This window comes from Microtus pennsylvanicus, chromosome 1 (assembly GCF_037038515.1).
Source record: "Microtus pennsylvanicus isolate mMicPen1 chromosome 1, mMicPen1.hap1, whole genome shotgun sequence".
NCBI lineage: Eukaryota > Metazoa > Chordata > Mammalia > Rodentia > Cricetidae > Microtus > Microtus pennsylvanicus.
In genome coordinates, this window is record NC_134579.1 from 139,296,062 (window position 1) to 139,316,015 (window position 19,954).

The following is a 19,954-nucleotide window of genomic DNA, read 5'->3' on the forward strand; positions in this document are numbered from 1 at the left end:
TTTCTAGGGTTATGTATAGCTGGGCAGGAGGGAACAGTAACTGGGGTCTCGGGAACATCTTGGGGTGACCTTCTCCTTCCTCCCAAAGGCCCAGATATCTGCTGTGATTGCCATGACTTCAGGTCAAGGTCTCAGGTCACCGCAGCTGTTCCGCTGCAGGATGGCATCGGGCTCATTGGTACTCAAAGAAGCATCTGTGAAGTTGCTCATCTGGTAAAGAGGCTTGCTGAGTGACCCTGGCAACCTGAGTTGACCTGAGTTGACCCTAGCCCCATCCTTGGAAACTGATGCTGCCTTCTGGCTTCTGCATGCACGTGTATTTATTTATTTTGTTATTATTATTAGTGTGTGTGTGTGTGTGTGTGTGTGTGTGTGTGCGCGCGCGCGCGTGTGCGTATGCAGGCACTTCCCATAACAAGTACATGGGAGTCAGAGGACACCATAATTCTCTTTCTACGTGGATTCTAGGAATCAGGCTTGGCAGCAAGCACCCTTAGCACTGAGCCATTTCACTGGTCCAGTAATAATTTTTTTAAAGCGTCAAAGAAACAGCTTACACAATAGTGACACTTTGTCTCAAAGACCAAACAGGCAAAAACGGAGAGTAGTGGCGCAGGAACATAGTTCCAGCACTCAGGGACCAAGGCAGGAAGGCCATTGCGAGCCTGAGGCCTAGTATGTTCAAGACATGCCTGGTGGGCTTAAGACGAGCTTGGGATAGATGAGGCAGTGCACAGAATCAATAAAGCAGGGCTCATAGGGGCTCACAGAGACTGAAGCCTGCCTGGTCTGCACCGGCTCCCCTGCGTGTGTGCTGTGGTTGTGCGACTCACAACAGAGGGAGTGGAAGTGGCTCTGACTCTTTGTCTTCCTCCTACTGGGTTGTCGTGTTCAGCCTTGATCTGAGGGTTTGTACCTAGTCTTATGGTATCTTGTCATGCGGTGTTTGGCTGATATCCCTGGGAGGTCTGCTCTTTTCTGAAAGGAAATGGAGGAGAAGTGGAGCTGGGGGTGGCAGGGACTGGGAGAAGTGGAAGGAGGAGAAACTTCAATCAGAATGTATTGAAAACAAAAAGAAAAGAAAAACCCCTGCATAAAAGACTTCTTAAAAGTCACACACAGCCACATAACCACACAGAGGGCACTGGGTGGCACACCTAAAGCTCCCCGGGTCCCTCCTGTTCTGCTGGGTTGGCCCTCAAGGAAACAGTAGGCTTAGGTTGGGAAGGGGGGGGCCCACTTGTCCTCTCAGTCAGACTGGTTCCGCCAGGGCCATGGACGGCACAACCTGTCTTGCTTGTGAAACCCATGTTGGGCAACTGGGCTAGAATGTGGATGCCTGAATTCCGGGGAGAGATGAGCTGGAACACCTGAGTCTGGTGTCCTGAGGGAGCAGAGGGGGTGGAGGGCCTGGGTACCAGGCACATTCTCAGGAAAGGAGGAGAGGACTGGGAGCTGAACATCCAGGTTCTGGGCATGCAGGACCACAACCCCACTGGGTTTTGCTGTTGGAGGGAGAGCTCCAGTCATGGTAAATAAAATGCAAGATGCACAATGCAGTCTGGATTGCCAATAAATAATTAGATTTGGTCTTGGTATAAGTATATTCCCACCTAACAATCTTGGAGCCTTCATTGTTTCTCTGAAGCTCCAAGTAGAGTCCGTGTGGTGGTGCACACACAGAATTCCAGCCCTCGTCCTTGGGCAGGGAGATCCTAAGTTCAAGGACAGCCTAGGCTTCATTTTGAGATGCTATCTGAAAACACAACTGAACTTCTGGGAGCCAGTAAGATGGCTCAGCAGAACCGGGCAGTGGCGGTGCACACCTTTAAACCCAGCACTTGGGAGGCAGAGGCAGGTGAATCTCTGTAAGTTTAAGGCCAGCTTGGTCTAACAGAATGAGCTCCAGGATACCCAGGCCTGTTACACAGAGAAATCCTATCTTTTTGTTGTTGTTGTTTTTTAAACTTTTAATGATGTAAACAAAAATATGCCTAAAACCGAAGCTTCTGGAAAAACCATTTGTTCTTCCCTGTCTTGTATCGTTCCTCATATTTGACCTTGGCCTCCCACCTTCCCTTGCATTTCAGGGCTGGGTCCCTAAAGACATCCTTGTTGACAACAGTTTTGTCCAGGGGGATGTCCACAGAGTACCTTGTGGGCATCAGGTGGTTGTAGTTATAAACCTTCACAAAGGACTTGATCTTGGATCTCTTGGCGACTTTCTTCTTGCCCATGGCAGCCGTCACTTTCACGATGACAGCTTTGCATCCGGAGTAGCGTCCAGCCAGGACGAGCACCACTTTCCCGGGTTTCATGAACTTGCCCATTTCGACAGCTAGCAGCCGGTTCCCAGCAGGAGAAATCCTGTCTTGTGAGGGGCAGGGAAGGCGAGAAAACAGGATGGCTCCACAGACAAAGGCGCTTGCTGCGGAAACCTAACAATCTAGGCTCAGTGGTTAAGAGCACCAACTGCTCGTTCATAGGACCCCAGTTCAATTCTCAGCACCCACATGGTGGCTCACAGCTGTCTGTAAATTTAGCTCCAAGAAAGAATCTAGTACCCTTTTCTGGCCTCCATGGGTAGCAGACATGCTCACGGTGCACAGACATACAGGCAAAATTTCTGTACACAAACAGAGAGAAAGAAAGAAAGAAAGAAAGAAAGAAAGAAAGAAAGAAAGAAAGAAAGAAAGAAAGAAAGAAAGAAAGGAAAGAAAGAAGAGAGAGGAAGGAAAGGAAGGAAGGAAGGAAGGAAGGAAGGAAGGAAGGAAGGAAGGAAGGAAGATAGATGATAGATAGATAGATAGATAGATAGATAGATAGATAGATAGATAGATAGATAGATAGTGAAAACTGGGTAGTGGCAGCACACACGGATGCACAGGCAGGCAGATCTCTGTGAGTTCAAAGCCATCCTGGCCTACAGAGTAATTTCCAGGACAGCCAGGGCTACACAGAGAAACCCTGTCTTGAAAAACAAAAACGAAAATTAAAAATGAAACCAAGCACTGTGTATGTAACCAGTCCCCCACTTAAGGGGGGCAAGGTCAAGCACCTGCCAGTTGGGTCATGCGCATTTCCCAGCTCCCCAGACTTCATGTCTTCACGCGAATGGATATCCCCCACCCCTTTCCCACTTCAAGCCAACTCACAATTTCCCCAGCCCCAGCTTCCTCCTCTGCATGAGTGGCTGTATCTAATTGGCGGCCCCAAGGCTATGCCATTAAACGTAACAACTCGGGTTGTCACCTGGGGAGTCTGTGGTCCTCAGTTCATTCTCTGTAATATGGGAAGAGGCCATGAGGCTGCCTTAGAGGAGGGTGAGACAGGGAAAGACCTGTGATAGGAGAAACAGGCCCAGGATGAGGAGACACGAACACAGGTTCTGAGGGAGAGACACCAAGAAAGAGGACACAAACACACATGTCGAAACGGACCTGCAAAGCTGAGGAAAAGAAGGAAGGGATGTGATGGCTCAGGCTTGCAATCCGAGAACCCGGGAGGCTGAGGCAGGAGGATCACCATGAATTGAGGCTAGCCTAGCTACATACAGAGTAAAACCCTGCCTCAAAATAAAGAAATAATAGAAGGAAGGAAGGGAGCTAGCTGGGGATGTAGCTCAGTTAGCAGACAGCTAGCCTAGCATGGACAAGGCCCTTGGTTTGATCCCCGGCACTAGTTTGATTACCAGACTTGGTAATTTTGTTAGTGCAAGCCCATAATCTCAGTCCTCGGAGGTGAAGTCAAGATGTCCAGAGTCATCCTCAGGTACACAGTGAGTTGGAGTCCAGTCTGGGCTACATGCAAGCCTGTCTCAAAAAAAAATTTAAAGAAAAGAAAAACAAAAAATGAAGGAAGAAAGGAAGGAGGAAGAAATAAAGGACAGACTTAATTTAGAGCTGGACAAAGACACAGAAATGGGGAGACAGGCACTCAAAAATGAAGTGGGAAATGTCAGTCAAGTACATGGGCGCCACACCAAGAGACAAACAAGACGTTCGCTGCCATGAATCTGGGGACAAAGCGAGCCAGTCATTTGGATGGTGCCAGGAGACAAAGGTTCTGGCCCTAGAGTGTTGGACAGGTGGAGAAAGCTGTGATCCATTGCTGTCACCTCATATCCATACACTGTGGCACGGTGACACAACCTTCTCTAGAGGTGACACCCCAATTTTCTGGTGCCTCCTATATTTTAGGGGTGACACCCATGGTAGGAACTCCACCCAACTCTAATGCCGCTTCCCCACTGAGTCACCAAAAACCCTGTCAGGCCTGTTGGGGGAAAACTTTGATGAATCAAATATCCAATTCCCATCACCCCTGAAGCCCAGTACATCGGAAACTTGGATCCAGCTCTCTAGGAACACCCAGTCTCAACAAGGGACACAGGGGTCTAGACCCTCCTTTACGTAAATTGACATACTCAGGCTCAGCCCTTCTCCCTCAAACCCACAGGTCCCAACCCCAATCCTCCTCCTCAGAACCAAGGGTCTAGACCCCAGCCCTCCTCCCTCAGACTCACATCCCAGACCACCCCTCAGGTTGTAACCAGGGCCAGTTACACCCTCACTTTTTCTTGTCAGTCGTCAGCCCCCTCTCCTCCCATTACAAGTGGAGATGAGGTGCTTCTTTACTTTGGTCCCCATATGACTCCCTAAAACACACTGCCCCCCCCACCATGTTTCCAGGTCTTGAACAGGAAGAACAGTGTCCCTCGTTCCCCTTCAACATGACAAAATCACTAAGCAAGATGAGAAGGGACCACAAAGGAAAACCCATCATCCTCACTCCCCCCTACTCTGAACAGCACACCAGGTCTCCTCTTGCCTCCCTCTCCCCTCACTCCTCCCACCCCCACCCCCACCTTATCGGGTCCCTAACCCTGCTCTCAGCCCACAGGTCCCTCTGACCTCTCCAAAACCCTGCTTCATATCTTTCCTATTTCTCCCCAGATGTTACACTCTGTCTCTCAATATCTTTCTCTCCTCATCTCCATCTCTCAGTCTCCTCTCCCACCACCCATTTCCTGGTTCCTGTATCCCCCACTCTCTTCTCATCTCCATCTTCCCCTCTCTTTTGGAGCACTCTGCTCCTCAAATCTTCTCCACCCCTGACTCTCTATGTCACCCCTACTCTGGTTTCTACCTCTGCCCCCAGGACTTCAGTCCTGAGCGATGAGACAGGAGGGGAAGTGGGGTGTGGGGAATGGAAAATCCAGGCGGAAGGGAAGAGGGTCAGGCAGACCGGCTAGGCTCCCTAGGTATCTCTGTCAGAGCCCCGCCCAGGCTGTGCGGCCAGGCCCATATAAGTGGCTCCTGGCCTGACACCGAGAACTTAGTGTCTGCTGCTTCTCCGTGTCACCTCCATCGCCACCTCCTCACGTGGGTCTGCAGGTAGGAGCACCTTCTCTCCCCAGAGCCTCTGCTCCAGGCAGGGCCCCTTGGCTGTTCTCCACCTACCTGGCTCTCAGCTCCGCTCCTTTCTCATCTCTGATTGTCAGTAACCAGGAACCTTGCTCTCTCCCAAAGCCCCATCTTCCCAGTCTCACCTGTCCAACCTGAGAGGTACTGAGTTGAATTTAGAAATTTGGGGGCCCAGTTCCCAATCTCCTAGTCTGTTTGGATTGGCCCATCCGAAACAGTACATTTCTCTTCATCTCTAAGCCTCTGGCCCTCTGTGAGATTGACTTGCAGAGGCAAAGTGCTTGGCGCTTGTGGGTGTCACTAGCAGTGTCTCTGTGGGCACCTGGCTCAGAGCTCTTCGTCTCTGCCCCACCTGTCCCTGTCCCTTGCTCTCTTTGTCTCTCTCCAACTCTGCCTCTGCTCCATAAAGAGTCCTCTGGGGTCTGTCGGGCAGCTGTTAAGATGGGCGAGTTGTTCGCCCCACCCTTTCCATCCTAGCCAACAGGCTAACACAGCCTCTTTCTCTTCAGCTCTCTTCCCCGTGAGAGTCCAGCTCCCCCAGTGCCCTAGTCCCTTGCCCTCCCTTGCCCAGTATCCAGCGTCCCTGGGACAGACCCCGTTGCCGTAGCTGCTGCCGTAGCCATCCCCTGCAGCCGTTCACACAGCAGCCACTCCTCAGGGCCAGCGAGATGCAGTTTGAGATGCACGACAACGTGAAAGGCAAAGGTGGGATCACAGGATGGACCAACAACCTTTGGGGAGCTAGGAACCTGGCTGCCTCCCTCCCCTGGGCACCCTGGCTTCGAAGATAAATGGCACCTGCTTTTACCCCAGAGACCCTTGAAATGCTGGAGCCCAGTCGTGGAGGAGGAGGAGGTGGTGGCAAATCTAAGCAATGCCCAGCCGTGGTGCTCACTTTTCCTCCCAACCTTGGTTCAACCAGATGTATAGTTGGCAACAGCAACAGGGACAGACTAGGGGTGTTGATGACCAAATGGAAGGGGTATAGCGATGTTTCCTCAAGGGGGCGGCCAAGTGGCCTGCCCAGACTGCCCGGCAGAAGGAAGGGTGGCAAGGGTGCCATGGCCCAGAAGGGCCTGCCGGGATGCCTGTTGATCCTCTTTCCTACCTCCACAGCCATGTCCTATCCAGTGACCAGTCAGCCTCAGTGTGCCAATACTTGCTACCAGACACAGCTCAGCGATTGGCACACAGGCCTCACCGACTGCTGCAACGACATGCCCGTCTGTGAGTGTGCCCAGGGAAGGTGGGAAGGGGCGGAAGCTCACCCCAAACTCGTCCCAACCCTTTCTACACCTTTCACCTACCCCTTTGTGGGGCTCTGATTGGGCCCTTCTGCAATCTTCACTGCCTTGGATCTCACCATCCAGCCCTCAGCCTCCCTCTTCAGCAGCTGGTCCTCCCCACCGGACCCTGATTGCTTTGGGTCTTTGCCCCCTTCTTTACACCTGTCCTCCGGGAACCCTCACCCTTCCTTGCCATCGTGTGTGCCCTCCCTGAGAGCAAGCGCAGCAGGTCCCGACCCTGACTATTCCGCCCTGTCTAGGTCTGTGCGGCACTTTCGCTCCGCTGTGCCTCGCCTGCCGAATCTCTGACGACTTCGGGGAGTGCTGTTGTGCACCGTACCTGCCTGGAGGCTTGCACTCTCTGCGCACGGGCATGCGGGAGCGCTACCACATCCAGGTGCGAGCCAGTTCCGGACCACCGGGACTGAGGACTGGGGACCCGCCACCTGGGACCCCAGAGCAAGGTTTCTGACCCCTATCGATTTCTCTCTTTTTCACCCTCCAGGGCTCCGTCGGGCACGATTGGGCTACCCTCACCTTTTGCCTCCCCTGCGCCCTCTGTCAGATGGCGCGGGAACTGAAGATCCGCGAGTAAGAATGTCCTCTCCCCTCTCCCGAGTCCCTGGTCACGCCTGGCCTCTCAGGAGATGGGAGGGGGGCACTCCTTGGAAAGCCTGTCCCACTGCCCTTTGCCACCGCCAAAAAGTACACCCACAATAAAAACCGGAAAACCAGCCCCGCCTACATGCTTTTTATTGTCGCGGGGAAGGAATCTGGGTGCAGTGGGAGGTTGAGTGAGGTGGGATGCATGAAAGATGTCTAGGTGTATCAGAGAAGACGGGTTTGATGGGACAGGCCGCATAGATGACGCTGCTGAGGCTCCCTGTAGGCGTCTCACAGAGTGAAACCATTAGCCCTCAAGCGCAGATAGCCTATCTGAACCTCTGCCCACATCCTGAACATAAGCAAAACAAGCAAGCTGGTCTTGGTGCCAAAGCCTGCTGTAATCCCAGCAGGATGCTGAGGCCAGAAGTTTAAGAGGCACCTGGGCAGCCTGGGATGCAAGGTATGAGGCCATCCTGAACTATATACTGAGACCCTGCCTCAAATAAAAAAGCTTTTAAAGTGAAGGTAGAACTTAAACTCAAACCAGGCGGTGGTGGCGCAAGCCTTTAATCCCAGCACTGGGGAGGCAGAGGAAGGCAGATCTGAGTTAAAGGCCAGCCTGGTCTACACAGCGAGTTCCAGGACAGGCTCCAAAGCTACAGAGAAAATCTGGCTTGAAAAACAAAAAAGACTTAAACTCTTCAACCAATGTTGTACCCTGCTTAGGATCTATAGACTTTTTTAAAAAGATTTTTAGGCGAGGCAGCGGTGGTGCACACTTTGAGGTAGAAAGCAGGCAGATCACTGAGTTTGAGCCTAGCCTGGTCTACAGAGCTAGTTCCAGGACAGCCGGGACTACACAAAGAAACACTGCCTCAAAAAATAAATAAAAAGTTTAAAATTTTATGTGTATGTGTATGGGTTTTGCACCTGCACACATGCCAAGAGCCGGAGATGGTGCTGAGTCCCCATAGCCTGTTCTCCCATTAGCCTCCAGACAAGATGGGCTTTTGAGGAAAACCCTGTCAAGGGTAGCCCATCATACTGAAGTTCATCACCACCTCCTTAACTCACTGACTTTGTATGATGACATTTACTGCAAAAGAACTAATTGAACATGTGCGGGGGAGGGGTGTCCAGTTTTGACCTTGCCACTTCTCTGTTATATTAGTGAGTTTGTAAACCTTTCTGAGCCCATTTTCTCCTCTGAGGTTAGCAGTTCCTAATTTGAAAAACAAAAAATAAAACCTATTCTGGAAGCTGGAGGGATGACTCAGTGGTTAAGAGCACTGGCTGCTGTTAGGGAGGAGTTGAGTTTGGTTCACAGCACCTACAGGACAGCTCACAACTGCCTGTAACTCTTCTTCCAGGGGATCTGACGCCCTCTTCTGGCCTACTCGGGCACCTGAACTCACATGCACATATACAAACAAACAAATAAGTCTTTTTTAAAAAGCCAGGTTTATGTTCACATCTTAAAGGGTAGGAGCCACCATCAACTTATAAAGGCAAAACTCATGGAGCCAGTGATGCCTGAAATCCCATGTTGTCACACGGGAAACTTCAGTCTCTCTCAAGTCCAGCCTGCCACGTCCTTGTCTGCACTTAAGCAAGTGACTGGTGTTGGGGCGAGCATACAGGGAAGGTGTACTGCAAAGCACTTGCGGCAGAAGATCCATGCTGAGGGCGGAGATCTCAGGTCCACACCCGCCCTTACATTGAGGCTTTGGCACAGCCTGGGGCCAAGGGCTAAGATGGTTAAACATGATGCTTTTCAGCCTCGGTATTGAGTGTGTTTCAGAGAGTGCCCATGTGTGCCCAGTTACCACACTGCCGAGTGCCCTCCCAGCTCTACCAGTTCTCCATCTCAGCTCCTCAGATGAAACAGAATGGTTTGTGTGTTCTGTACCCCAGCTTTTCTGTCTAATGCCAATGCCTGGACACAGGCTGTCTGTTTCTCCCTGAGTCAAACTCTGGCAGGGACAAAGAAAGGGTCAGAGACGTCCCTGCCCATTGTCTCCTCGCCTCTCTTCTGGGGAGCAAGAGATCCCATTGTGGTACACTTCCAATGCCAAAGCCAGTCTCAGGACACATGACTCTGAGGTGGAACCAGGACAAGGACACCTGCGCCACTCACCCGGATCTCAGCCCTCCCTCCCGTGCACACAAGAAGCACCCAAGACACCTGCGTCTTCCCCACACTATTTGCTGCTCCAGCTGCTCTCCTGTGGATGCCATGTGGTCCCTGCCCTCTGACACGCATACAGCAGCAGGGCCTCTCCGACTGGGGTAACCCACCCCAGGACCAAAACAGCATGTGGAAGTCCAAGTCTTGGAAAAGCAAGAGTCCCAAGCTCAGGGAGCTGCCTAGGACGGGGAAGGGAGGCCTCAAGGGTTAGAAGAGCATCTCCATCCAAAAAGGAAGTGTGGGTGGGGTGGCCCCCCAGGATCCCGCGCCCCCCACTGTCACCCCACACTTGCTAGAGCAGGTTGTGAGGCATCTCGGGCAAAGGACTTTCCTCCGAGGCTCCCTTGAAACAAGCCTGAATTCGCAGCTTCAGCTGGTGACCCTGGTCTCAGTCACCACCAGGGAAGGCACAGCAGCTCACGGCTCCTGCCGGCTTTTGCCAGCACCCTGGATCCCTCCTGTAGAAACACTCAAAGGGCTTTCTGGGTGAGTCCCCAGTCAGACCTGACTCAAGCCCAAACCGGACTCTGCTGTTTTTCCCACAAGCCCCAGCCTGCCCCTTCTTAGTAATGGCCTCACTCCACCCTGGCCATGCCCAGGCCATAAAGTGGCCATCTGGCTGTGTCCCCTTCCTCAGCCTAACATCTGCACACTGTCACATCCTGTCACTCCTCCTGCATCTGATCCTGACTCACCCTCCTCCTGCCACTGCTACCCACCTGCAGCCTCTCCAGTCCCCTCCAGCCCCCTCTTCTTGAACAGGCATGACTCCTCGTTCCCCACCACAGAACTGCCCAACAGCTTCCCAAGAATACAACCCCAGGCCCTGCCTGTCCCCAGCCTCATCTTACACCTGATCTGGGTTGCAGCGGCCAGGTTTCTGGTTCTTCTAACAAACTGGTTCCAGGCTCGGGGCCTTCAGAAGCCTTGTAGCTTCCTTAACTCGGAATCATTTTCCTCAGTCTGCCACCTTTCCCAGCCTAGTTTCTCCAAACACCTAATTTTTATCCACAATCCCTTAGTGTTAGACCTTGCTAATGTCAAGACACTTCTCTGAACCAGTGTATGTGTGTGCGTGTGTATGTGTGTGCACGTGTGTGTCTCCTTCCAAGACCCCAAGTCCCATCAATCCAGGGACGTTCCTCTCGTCTCTGGCTTTGCTCTGTGCCTACAACTGAACCAGGCACAGAGTAGCAGCTCAATAAATAGTTGCTAAATGCAGAACAAAGGGGGAACCTGGGGAAAGGGAGCCAGTGGTGTCTGAGGACTGTCCAAAGTCAGCAGGTGACTTATGAGGACTCTTGACCAGTCAGAGGGACATGCTAGTGAGATTGTCCTGGCTCAACAGTCCCTTTCGGCCACCACCACCCCCATGCCCACTGCCTCCAGCACCCCCGCTGCCCCCACAGTACTCATGCAGCCTATGCCGCAGCGTGACGAGGGCTGACCCAAGACAGGCCCCATTGGGAGCATGAGGCCCCCCGGGCAGCTGAAGCAGCAGAGTGGCCACACCAGCCATGCCATCTTCTGTGGGTTCAAGGGTGATGGGTCCAGCTCGCAGGCCAGCTGTGGTGGCAGGGAGGCCTGGTGGGCAGCACCCCCCTCCCATGGGTCCCCAGGGCCCCCCAGCTCCTGTCAGCAATAGAGGTGCTAGGAAAGGCTCAGAGCGGCGGAAGGCAGGAGGTGGGAGTCCAGCCGGCTTCCAAGGAGGGGCTGGGCCAGTAGGCTCTGGAGGGAAGCAGACAGTGACCTTGGCAAAGGGGCGGCTCGCCATCTTGGTCATCTCCTGCAGGTGCCGGCGCTGCTCTTGTCGCTGGTCCAGGGCCTGCTTGGCCTTCCAGAGGAGAACACAAAGTGAGAGGAAAAGGAAGAAGCAAGAGAAGAAGACGGAGAAGAAGACGAACAAGTCAATGTGGGCCTGGTCTTGCCGGAAGAAGAGCAGGCCCTGTGAGTCCGCCGAGCCATTGGCACCAGGCCCACTGGGATCTCCCACGCCCAGCAGCAGCAGGTAGAAGCGGCTTGATTTGAGGGCATGGTGCTCGTGGGGATAGGTGATCACCAGCCTGTCCCGCACACTGCGGACCACCAGCACTGCAGATGGCTCTGTCACTGTCACATAGGTAATCAGGCCCCGGGGCCACACCTCCCGGACTCGTGGCTCCACTGGAGTGGCTGGACCACTTCCAGTCCCTAGTCCTCCTAGGTCCCCGGCCACCCTGGGTCCACCATCAGCGGGAGGAGGGGGAGGTGGGGGAGGTGGAGGCGGCTGGATATGCACAGTGTGGACACCCGTATCAGGGGCCACTCGGACCACAAAGGTGTCGTAGGAAGTGGAGACGTAGAGGTCCACAGCACCGAAGGTCACATCTAGTGTCAGGCGAATGTCCACGTTGGTGAACTTGGGCTGCACGCCAAAAAGCACAGTGCGTCCAGGACCCAGGGCCCGGCGTTTGGGCTCGTGGAAGCAATTGGTCTGGGAAGTAGGGTCCAGGCAGCACTCCTGTTCCACTGAGATGAGCCGGTAACACTGCTGGCCCCCTAGAGGGCTCCCGTGGAATGACTCCCGGCACTTGGCACACTGCGGACAGGAAGGAGTAGAGGGGGCCACCAGGGCTGAGCTCCGGTGAGACCCTCAATTCCAAACAGCCACTGCACTGCACTCCCCCGCAGCACCCTAGCTGCACCCCAGCCGAGCTCAGGCTCTGATGCTCAGCCCTGAGGAGTTCTGTGGGACCATGGCTGTACATCCTCACAAGCTGCATGGCCCTCTGCCAGGGACCTGAGCTCACTGAACACATTTAGACGGAAACCAAGGCTTGCTCAGGGAACTGAAATCACATTTGTGCCACTTGGTTCAGAGTTGGCAGCCTCGCCTGCCCACCTGGCTTCTGACCTGTGGGGCACATGTCCATCTCAGGGCGTCTGCACCAACTGATCCTCTCTGCCTAGATGGCTCCGCAGGTCTGCTTGTCTGTCACAGTCATTTCCACCTTAAATGTCACTTTCTTACCAAGGCCTCCTCAGTCCTGATACCATACCTACCACTTCTAGGGGTATTATCTGTTTTGCTTTTGAGACAGAGTGTTGCTGTGTAGCCCAGGCTAGTCTTGAACTCTTGATCTTCCTGCCTCGGCCTCCCCAGCGCTGAGTGTACAGGCTTGAAGCATTACGTCCACCTCAGCTTAAGTTTTTCTGCTTACCTTACCCCATCACCTAAACAACACAAGTCCCAGAGAACAGACACTGTGCTTGTTTTGTTATCCACTGGGGCTCCAGTTCTTGCATGGTGTCGGGCATATACTGGGTGCTTAGTGAACATATGTGGAATGAAGGAGAGATGGGGGCAGGGACAAGCTCTCACAACTCCTGTAACTCACCAGGAACCACTCCCATACAAACAGGCTCCCCCAGCCAGCCACTGGGACTGGAATAGGACCCTTGGTCTCTCTGGGCCTTTTCTTCTCATGCCTACATTCTGCCAAGGGCCCTGCAAAGCCTTGACAAGTCTTCCACGTCTGGGCTAAGCTACTACCTCCAAAGCACAGCACGCAGCTCACCCAGGCACTCTCCACATGCTGGCTATTATTGCTTAATTATTAGAACCAAATAAACACTACTTGGAGTTGCCAACAGAGGCTGGAGGAAGTCTGCACTGATCTCCAGCCCACTCTAGTAAAGGTCAATGGATATTTGTGATGAGGTTTTTTTGTTTGTTTTTGCTGGGCACAGCGGCACACACCTATAATTCTAGTATAGGGGGACTTACTGCTCTACCACTGAACCACACCCCCAGCCCCTCACTGGGGGATTCTAGGCAAGGGTTCTATCATAGAGGATTGCTTCTAGGCTTTCTGTGTATGTGTGTGAATGCATTTGTGTGTGTGTGTGTGTGTGTGTGTGTAGTATATGTGTGAGTGAATTTTATGTTTGTGAATATGTATGTTCAAGTGTATTTGAGGATCCAAAGTTAGGTCTTTTTTGTTCTGTTTTGTTTTTCTTTTTCTTTTTTTTTTTAAATATCTTTTTTTAAAAAATTAATTTATTTATTATGTATACCTGCAGGCCAGAAGAGGGCACCAGACCTCTTTACAGAGGGTTGTGAGCCACCATGTGGTGGCTGGGAATTGAACTCAGGACCTTTGGAAGAGCAGGCAATGCTCTTAACCTCTGAGCCATCTCTCCAGCCCTTGTGTTAGGTGTTTTTTTTTTTTTGAGGCCTGAGTCTTGTACCATGCAAGCCTAGAAATGACAGTAATCCTCCTGCCTCAGCCTCCTAAGAACTAAAATTACAAACTGGAGCCATGAGACCTGGTTCCCCAAGGGTATTTAAATCTAAGTTTAGAACTAAGCCAGCCCGGAGTCACCTGACAGTGGACAGCAAGCACAGCTGGCACGGCAGAGCAGAGGAGAGGCGCGGGGACATTCCTGACGTCACTGTGACTCCTGGATGCAGCCATTCCTAAACGAAGGCCCCAGGCCACAGAGGTTCTGGTCCTTCTTCCTGCTGCTGTTGTTTTGTAACAGGCTCTTGTGTAGCCCAGGCTGGCCTCACAATCTCTACATAGCTGAGGATAACCTTGAACCTCCGGTCCTCCTAACTCTACCCCAGTTTGTGCAGTGTCAAGAGTTCAAAGCCCGGATTCACACATTAGGGGAGAATTCTACCAGCTAAGCCACATCCTCAGACTGTATTGCCTTTGAAACAGTATCTCTCTATTGCCCAGGCTTGCCATGAACTCCTGTAGAACTCCTGCCTCAGCCTCCTGAATAGCTGCTGTGTGCCGCTGTGCCCAGTCAGACCTGTTTTCAGACCGTGAGTACTGAGGCACTTGCGGCCTGCAACCCGTGACTACAGTCACAGTAAGAGACCCGAGGCCCACATCTGGACTCTGCATGACTGCCCAGCATTCAGCAAGTCTGCAAGCTGATCTCCATCCCAAACCAGACTCAGTTTGCTTGGTCCCGAGTCCCTTAGCCCAGCCCTGGCCTTTTGCTCCTGTGGCACCTAGTCCAGTAGCTGGCTTTTCCAGACCCACCTGGTACTTGTAGCAGTCTCGGCGGTCACTGGGAGAGCTGCCCTGGCAGGTGCCTGTCTCTGTGTTGTTCTGACATGGGCAGCCTGTCCCGTCCTGCTCATTACAGGTGTCGGCGTGGCCATTACACTGGCATCTACGGATGAAAGAGAGTAGGGGGGTGAATGCCTGCCCAAAGTGGAGATGTGGGCAAGGTATCTTAAAGGCTGTAGGAACTGAAGGAGCTCGCACAGCAGCGGGGAAGAAAGGGACGAATGCACATCTAAGGATTCAGCAGCTTTCTCTTTAATCCAGAGATTCTCTTATTTGGCAAGCATCAGAGCTCAGGTCTCCTCACTTCCTTGCTAAATGTCCAGGGAGAGAGAGCAAAGTACAAACCAGACAGCCTTATCTGAAACCACATCTTCAGACAGTGTCTGTCAAATCAGAAAGTTTCTCAGGGTCTGCAAACACAGACCTTGTATTTTTAGTCTGTCTCAAGGCTGACTACTTAGGGGGCTACAGTATGTTAGAGGGTCTGAAATTATTTCTACCTTAACCAAGTTAACGTGTAGAATCATTTGATGTTTTCTAAAATGCAAGCTTTACAAAATATCTCATAACAAGCATTTAATTGGTTGATTATAGCATTTTTCTGTTCCTTAGTTTTATAATAGGGGCCTGTTCCTTTCATAGATCCCAGAAAAGAAGGCTCTGATATCTCATTTCTTTTTCCACCAGCCCACATTGTTCTTATTTCCTCGTCTTTGCTCCAGTACGTGGCAATGGCTACACTTCTGAGCCAGACAATCCTCAGGGAACAGGAAGGCCCTTCCTGAAGTGACTCTATCAGGCCACGCCCCATCCTCAGGGTTTCCCCCAGGAATATGAATAGACTTCCCCAAGGGTTACACAACAGGAACTCCCCTCAAGCCAACAACTGCCTGAAAGTAGAAGAAGCCACAGGCCAGCCACCAATCTCTCGGTGAAGTTTTGCTGAGACTTTGTCAAGCAGCGTCCTCCACCTTAGGGCTGGGGCCATCCTTTGTGCCACAGCCTGTCCAATGCCCGTGACCTCTGCGGCCCACTGCCCAGGCCACAGGGTCCTTAGGTGACAATCAGCTTGGACTGACTCCAGAGCTCTCTGAAGCTGCAGGCAGGCAGGCACAGAAGGGAGGTGGTCTTGACTCCTGCTCCCCCAGCAGCCTTTCTGAGCCCACTCCCTCCCTCCAGGCCTCTCTGAAGAACCCTCTCAGCTGGGTTCCCTTCCTTTTCCTTGTCCCTTGTTTGGTCTCCAGCTCTCTTATTCGTTCATTTCTGACTGACAAACAGCTAGGCATGGGAGGTCTAGTTCCCAGCATTCCTCCCAGTGAGGACAAGGGTCAGGCTCCTTCCTCTTACTTGGTGCATTTCCCGTCCAGGAGGAAGTAGCCGTGAAGGCAGCTCTCACATTTGTCCCCATAGCTGTTATTCTGGCAGTTCACACACACGGCGTCATCTTCACTCGGACCTTCTGTCACCCAGTTTTCAATCTGACCAAGCAAGGACACAGAAAGGCATAGCCCAGCCTCCTCCCTCAGACCCAGGGGTCCCAGGCCCAGCCTCCTCCCTCAGACCCAGGGGTTCAGGTCCCAGCCCTCCTCAGACCCAGGGGACCAGCCCTCCTCCCTCAGACCCAGGGGTCCAGCCCCAGTCCTCCTCCCTCAGACCTAAGGGTTCAGGTTCAGCCTCCTCTCTCAGACTAGGGGTCCAGCCCTGGCCCTCCTCCCTCAGACCCAGGGGTCCAGGCCCTATCCTCCTCCATCTGACCCAGGGATGAAGACTTTTTCCCTCACCTCCTCTGGATCCAGGGAGTATTTCTCTGGCTCCCTTCTGGCCATTTCTAGCTCTTTCCTGGAGACGCATACATGGCTGTTCCCTCGACAGAAGGCATGGCAGGGCCGGCAGGTCCCGCCCCCCAAAGCTGAACCCACAAACAGTGGGAGACACTGCTCACAGTGGCTACCCTGGTAACACAGGACAATGCCATCAGAAGGGCTGGGGAACACAAGGGCCAGGTACACCCCAGCTGGGCTGCAATTTGGCCCCCACTTCACTTGCTTACCCCAGCCCTTCAGTCCTGAGTTACAAAGTCTTCCATACACCCACCTTCCCTGGCCTATTCCGTCCACTATCACACTGTCCCCCAAATCTTTTCACATCTCCCCAGAATACGGCTCTCCCAGCCCTCCCCTGCCCATGGCTTCTCAGGACTGGAAATAAACCTCAAGATGCCTCAACATAAGAGATGGGCAGGGCTTAGTGGTAGGACACCTGCCTAGAACCCCCAAGTGAGGGGCTGGGGTGTGCTCAGTGGTAAAGCCTCTGCCTAGAATCCCTCAGTGAGGGGCTGGAATGTGGTTCAGTGGTAGGGCACCTGCCTAGCATGTCAAACACCCTGGGGTTCGATCCCCAGCACCACCAAAATACACTTTAAAAATCAATAAAAAACCATTTCAACACACAGATTGAGAGGCTCGGTCTCTGGACCAGGGCCTGTGCTGCTCGGCAGCAGGTCACATACCTTGGTGTGATTCCGGCACAGCAGGCAGTGGTCCTGGGCCCCTACGCCCGCACACTCGCTGTGGCGGTTGCAGCGACACTCTGTAGAGCAGTTGCGGCCGACAAAGCCGAAGTGACACTGGCAGTGATCGGGTTCTACACAGGAGCCGTTTACACAGCCCTGGGCACACACGGGACGGCATAAGCCAGTCACACTGTGGGGGCAAGTAGAGATCAGTCAGGCAGGGGACCCGGCCCTCACCCACTGTCACACCCCTTTTCAACAGGTTGTTCACCCTGAGTCTTCCCCATCTTGCCCTCCACTCTCCTCTCCTGGAGACTCACTCTTTCCTGGGGTTCTCTAGCCATTGTGTCCCCTGCTTACTGGGCCGGGCAACTGCCCTCTTGTCTCAGAGATCAGCTCAGAGATCACCTGTGAACCTGGGGTCCACTGCCTTCCACACGTCTTGTCTCCACCCGTCCCCACTTACCCCACTCTTCCCCTAACTGTCTGCCCAGCCCCCCTCCGCCTCACTTGTCCATGGTGTAGCCTGTCTTGCAGCTGCACTCGTAGCCGTGGGGCTGGTCGTGGCAGTTCTGAGTCTCATTGCAGTCATGATGCCCGTTTGCACATTCATCCTCCGGGGGGCAGGACAGGAAGGCCCAGGATGCCCCAGGACGTCCGCATGTTAGCCCTGACCCCAGAGGACACAGCTTCACCCAGGGCATCACTGCACCACCTGCCCCAGACACCTGGGCCATTCCCCACCTCTGAATCCCACCTCAGGATCACTCCCGTTTGTTCTCCGTGCCCCCCGCCAACCAGTTTGCCCAACTCCCAAACCCTTCTCACCATCTCGGGGACCACTGAGGCCACCTTCCATGCAGTGGCCACCTCCATCCTGGCCACCCCAGGCACACCAGCCACAGTGGGGTCGTCGCAGGCACAGGGCACATTGCGTAGCCTGAGCACAGCCCAGTGAGCAGCTCTCTGGCCCCCTAAGCAGTCGCCCACAGCCTCCAGCCATACATCGCAAGGGCAGGTAGGAGGGGCTCAGACACTGTCCAGGGAAGTGAGGCAGAGAGAGAGAGAGAGAGAGAGAGAGAGAGAGAGAGAGAGAGAGAGAGAGAGAGAGAATCAGGAGAGAAAGTCAAATACACTTCCCAGACTGCACCATTTTCTCTCAGGCCCCACCCTCCCTGCCTTTAGCTAGCTCAGAACACAAGCTGGGCCATTACAAGCTCCCTCAGACCCTTTAACCAGACAGGGTCAGGGTTCTGGAACTGGAAAGACCAAGGAGCCCTGGGCTGGGAGGACACTGGAATGCGGAATTGAGGAGTAAGTGAAGAGGAAAGGAATGGCAGGAAGAGACTCACACACAGAGGTGGCCATCAGCCCCTGTGAAGTCCTGTTGAACTCTCTACCCATGCCCCAAAAGGAGCTAGGCAAGCCTAGTACTTGGGCAGCTGAAGCAGGAAAATCAAGAGATCAAAGTCAGGGCAGGCAAGAAGACTCAGAGGATAAATGCATCTGTTGCCAAACTTGATGACCTAAGTTTGATTCCTGAGACCCCTATGGTAGAAAAGTTGAACTGGTTCCTACAAGTTGTCCTCTGACCGCTACATGCATGCACCCCCTTCCAAAATGAATAAATGTCATGAAGAGTAGTAGTTTTTTTTTTTTTTTTTGGTTTTTCGAGACAGGGTTTCTCTGTGGCTTTGGAGCCTGTCCTGGAACTAGCTCTGTAGACCAGGCTGGTCTCGAACTCACAGAGATCCGCCTACCTCTGCCTCCCGAGTGCTGGGATTAAAGGCGTGCGCCACCACCGCCCGGCAAGAGTAGTAGTTTTTAATGCAGCCTAGTGCATTAAAAAAATTCTCACGTAATAGTAATATTAAAAAACTAAATAATAAAAACAAAAATAAATGAGCTGAGTGGTAGTGTGCACATCTTTAGTCCCAGCACTCGGGAGGCAGAGGCAGGTGGATCTCTGTGAGTTCAAATCCAGCCTGGTCTATAGAGCAAGTTCTAGGACAGCCAGGACTACACAGATAAACTCTGCCTTGAAAAAACAAAATAAATAAATAATTTTTAAAGATTAAAAGAAAGAGACTCCTGGGCCCCAAAGGTCCCATTACACTTAGACATTTGTCCCCTACACCTGAAAGAAGACAGTGGGCAGGGTTACAAACACAGCTGCTGCTTCTTATTTTTTTTTTAATTTGTTTATTTTTATTTTATGTGCATTGATGTTTTGCATCTATGCATGTCTGTGTGAGGGTGCTGGATCCTGGAGTTACAGATAGCTGTGAGCTGCCTTGTGGGTGTTGGGAATTGAACCTGGGTCCTCTGGAAGAGCAGCCAACGCTTTTTGGTTTTTTTGTTTTATTTTGTTTTTCAAGACAGGGTTCTCTGTGTAGCTTGGCTGTCCTGAACTCCCTCTGTAGACCAGGCTGGCCTCGAACTCATAGATCCACCTGACTTTGTGCCCCAAGTGCTAGGACTAAAGGTGGGCCAGCACTATCCAGCGCTGTAGGCTTAACCACTGAGTCACCTCTCCAGCATCTAAGCCACAACTTCTTACAACAAACTTGGGTCTGGCTTTGGGGCAAAAAGGCTACTTCCAACTCAGCCAGGACATGGAAGAGTCCTGGGTGAGAAGTCAGTCTGCAGTTCACAAGCCATCGCTGGCTGGTTGTGGGAATATACCACGGGGTATAAGAGCATTTTATTTAGTGCTTGGCCTTACCTGAAATATAAGATGGGTGAGATTAATCTGGGCTGGCTGCCCAAGGGTACTTAGAAAGAAACAAAGCAATCGTGCAGTCCTGAAATAGAAACCCCATGGCTATGGCCAGAGCTCGGAGCCTGCTGAGAGCTAGGCCGCCTATGAG

General features: G+C 52.7%; 3 protein-coding genes across 3 annotated transcripts in view; 1 reads left to right on the forward strand and 2 right to left on the reverse strand.

The window, feature by feature from the left end:
• Positions 1-1,994: 1,994 nt before the first annotated feature.
• LOC142841512 (large ribosomal subunit protein eL27-like) lies at positions 1,995-2,330 on the reverse strand. Its single transcript, XM_075958438.1, has one exon. It carries the CDS (start codon positions 2,328-2,330, stop codon positions 1,995-1,997), a length of 336 nt encoding a protein of 111 aa, XP_075814553.1.
• A 3,764-nt stretch (positions 2,331-6,094) lies between these two features.
• Positions 6,095-7,406, forward strand: Cnfn (cornifelin). The gene is made up of 4 exons (XM_075958451.1): positions 6,095-6,131; positions 6,543-6,653; positions 6,973-7,109; positions 7,218-7,406. The coding sequence occupies exons 1-4, from the start codon at positions 6,095-6,097 to the stop codon at positions 7,305-7,307; spliced, it is 375 nt and encodes a 124-aa protein (XP_075814566.1). The 3' UTR covers positions 7,308-7,406.
• Positions 7,407-8,760: 1,354 nt separating this feature from the next.
• Megf8 (multiple EGF like domains 8) overlaps positions 8,761-19,954 on the reverse strand; it is a 47,999-nt gene continuing 36,805 nt past the window's right edge. Inside the window, exons 35-41 of the mRNA XM_075988554.1 lie at positions 17,913-18,120; positions 17,595-17,754; positions 17,082-17,274; positions 16,354-16,524; positions 15,920-16,050; positions 14,543-14,675; positions 8,761-12,084 (exon numbers count right to left, since the gene is read on the reverse strand). Coding sequence (XP_075844669.1) covers positions 10,816-12,084; positions 14,543-14,675; positions 15,920-16,050; positions 16,354-16,524; positions 17,082-17,274; positions 17,595-17,754; positions 17,913-18,120 — 2,265 coding nt within the window. The 3' untranslated portion in view covers positions 8,761-10,815. The remainder of the gene's footprint in view (positions 12,085-14,542; positions 14,676-15,919; positions 16,051-16,353; positions 16,525-17,081; positions 17,275-17,594; positions 17,755-17,912; positions 18,121-19,954) is intronic.